The 2,526-nt window shown below is 35.2% G+C and overlaps 1 protein-coding gene across 11 annotated transcripts in view; it reads right to left on the bottom strand.

The window, feature by feature from the left end:
- Positions 1–12: 12 nt before the first annotated feature.
- Positions 13–2,526, bottom strand: part of LOC107041727 (voltage-dependent L-type calcium channel subunit beta-2) — an 85,298-nt gene continuing 82,784 nt past the window's right edge. For 10 of the 11 annotated variants that reach the window (XM_015262420.2, XM_015262419.2, XM_015262417.2 and 7 more), the window contains one exon: positions 13–2,038. In XM_015262420.2, the coding sequence (XP_015117906.1) occupies positions 1,797–2,038 (242 nt within the window). In that variant the 3' untranslated portion in view covers positions 13–1,796. The remainder of the gene's footprint in view (positions 2,039–2,526) is intronic. The other variant, XM_015262424.1, reaches the window with a different exon arrangement.

Genomic DNA, 2,526 nt, shown 5'->3' on the forward strand with positions numbered 1-2,526 from the left:
CCCCCCCCTCATTTTGTTTACTATTTACACGAAGTAGCGTGTGCGTATTTTTTAGTTTTTCTTTTTCATTTGACTGAATAAAAATTGGAGAAAACAAATGAATTTGCTACAGTGAATTGTCCTCTAGCTGGTCGATGATCATTTATATTCATTGGCTACACAACACGCGGTAAAAATTCTTTTTTCAAATTTCGTTTTACCCCAATTAACACGATTCGCCTCAATGCTGCAATCAAGTTATATATATACATATACATATTGCTCTGTTTTTAAGTATACATATATATATATATATATATATATATATATATATATATATATATAGCGCACGCTCGGACGCACGTAAAAACGTATTTTTTTTAATTTATACACTCGCAATAATCGGATGTTTGATTTTTTTTTCATAACTCTCTCACTCAATGTGGAACAATAAGTCGAGTATATTGGATTTTATCTGAAACCATCGACTTTTCTTTGGAATAAAGTCAACAAACGCCAGAAGACACCAATTCCGGCCCAAAAACATACTTTCTTATCTATTTATATACTTGTTCCTTCTGTTTTCTCCTTCCCTTTACATCTACATTGCACCTCTAATAAACGAACAAAAAAAATAAACTTAAAGAAGAAAAAACAAAGTGAAATAATATTCGAAGAGAAACACCGTTACTTTCTCTGTTCTCATAAATTCTAAACAGTAAAATTGTCGCTCGCCGGTTACATTACTCAGTACAATTTTTTCAATAATTTTCATTTGTTCAAATTTCTTCATCAACAATTATCAATAATCGAGCAACTGATTTAATTCATGAATATTTTTAACTTCGACCCAAAGGATCCGTGGGTACTCTCACTATTTGTTCCATTTAAATTTTCTCCTCACTCATTATTCTATTACAATTACTAATGGATAAATAAGAAACATTAAGTTGCAATTGGTCGGTCACAATCGACGAAAGACACGAGAGTTCAAATGAGAGATGTGTGTCAGCGTTGGTGGCATCGATCTTTTCGTCGCCTTGATAGCCCTGAATTATTTTCAACTCGATACAAATAACCATCGCCCCGGGGGTTTTTTTACTATCAAGATATACCCCCAGAAAATTTCGTAAATTTACATTAATTTAAAAAAAACGATAACAAAATAAATCAACAAAATAAAATTCCAATGAAAATATTTGTTGACCGATTTCCCCGATCATTTGAGTCGACTCCCACAGTCCCCTTAATTCTCCTCCTCCACTCATCAGTAAGAGAAGCCAGTTAAATCTATCCCATAATATCCCCCTTTTCTGCAACAGTTGTCATAGAAGAATCTGTTCTAATTCCAAAAATAATTCTCCCCCCCCCCCCTCTCCGCGCATGATGAACCCAACAACATAAACCAATTCATAATTCAATTGTGTTTGGTCGATCTTCGGATAGAAGAAAAGTATCATTATCCTAATAATCAATAAATAGTCTCACTACTCAATCCAGTGAGTCCAATAACAATGACAATCCCCGGACGTAAATGAAAATACGATAAAAATAGTCCGGAGTTTAAAAAGTGCTATTATACTTCATTTACAATTTAATGAAAAGATTACGTGATTTTTGGGTTTGTTTTTTTAATAATTTAACTGTTTTGTTTCAACATTGTTTCATCATTTTCATTGCACTTTTTTTTGACGAATAAATTAAGGGAAGGCAAATTGCGCACTTTAATGAAATAACTTCATTATCATTAAAAACTATAGGGCGGTAGTTTTAAGGTGGGGACACCGCTGTAGCGATAAGCCCCGGGGCTCCAGCTCCTAAATGGCATTGAGTGCCCTCGAGTCTTGCTGCTGTCGTCGTCTCGATACGCTACCGTAATCCACACTACCACCTAAGTATGAATCCTCCTCAGTTCCATAATCATGATCACGTTCGCGTTCTCTTTCTCGTTCTCTCTCCCTTTCCCTCTCCCTCTCGCGTTCTCTTTCACGTTCACTACGATCAACTCTCTCCATTCTGGATCTCCTCGTGCTACCATGACCACCGTAAGATCCAGTCCCTGTGGATCAAATTGAATGAAAAAAAATGGTCATTAATATTCCTGAATTAATGCCTCAGGGAAAAAAAATCAAAAGGGATCACTCGTTTAATAATCACTTTAAAAATCACTTGAACATGTTGGTCATATCAAGCAAAACACTTCCTGTTCCTCAGGTGATCATTTACCTCGAATCCCATGGATTTCATCGGATAATTCAACACCAATGCAAAAAGCTATTCATAAAACACATTTTTTTATGCTCATGCAACCGCTCCAAATGAGTTAAATAATTCATAAATAATAATTCATGAGTGATGATCAACCTGATGATTATTGTCAGGCTAAAAAAAAATCGATATTCTTTGCTGGTCTCACGGTATCACTAGCTCTTCTAACGTTACACATGTTTATATGTGTACTAAACCGTTATTTTTGTAACGTGGACTAGTCTAATTGACAAAAAAGATCAATATTAGATGGTGGGCTACACGAATGGGGGGGGGGGG

The sequence above is a fragment of the Diachasma alloeum genome, unplaced genomic scaffold (assembly GCF_001412515.2).
Source record: "Diachasma alloeum isolate Michigan unplaced genomic scaffold, Dall2.0 Dall_scaffold_00374, whole genome shotgun sequence".
Classification (NCBI taxonomy): Eukaryota; Metazoa; Arthropoda; class Insecta; order Hymenoptera; family Braconidae; genus Diachasma; species Diachasma alloeum.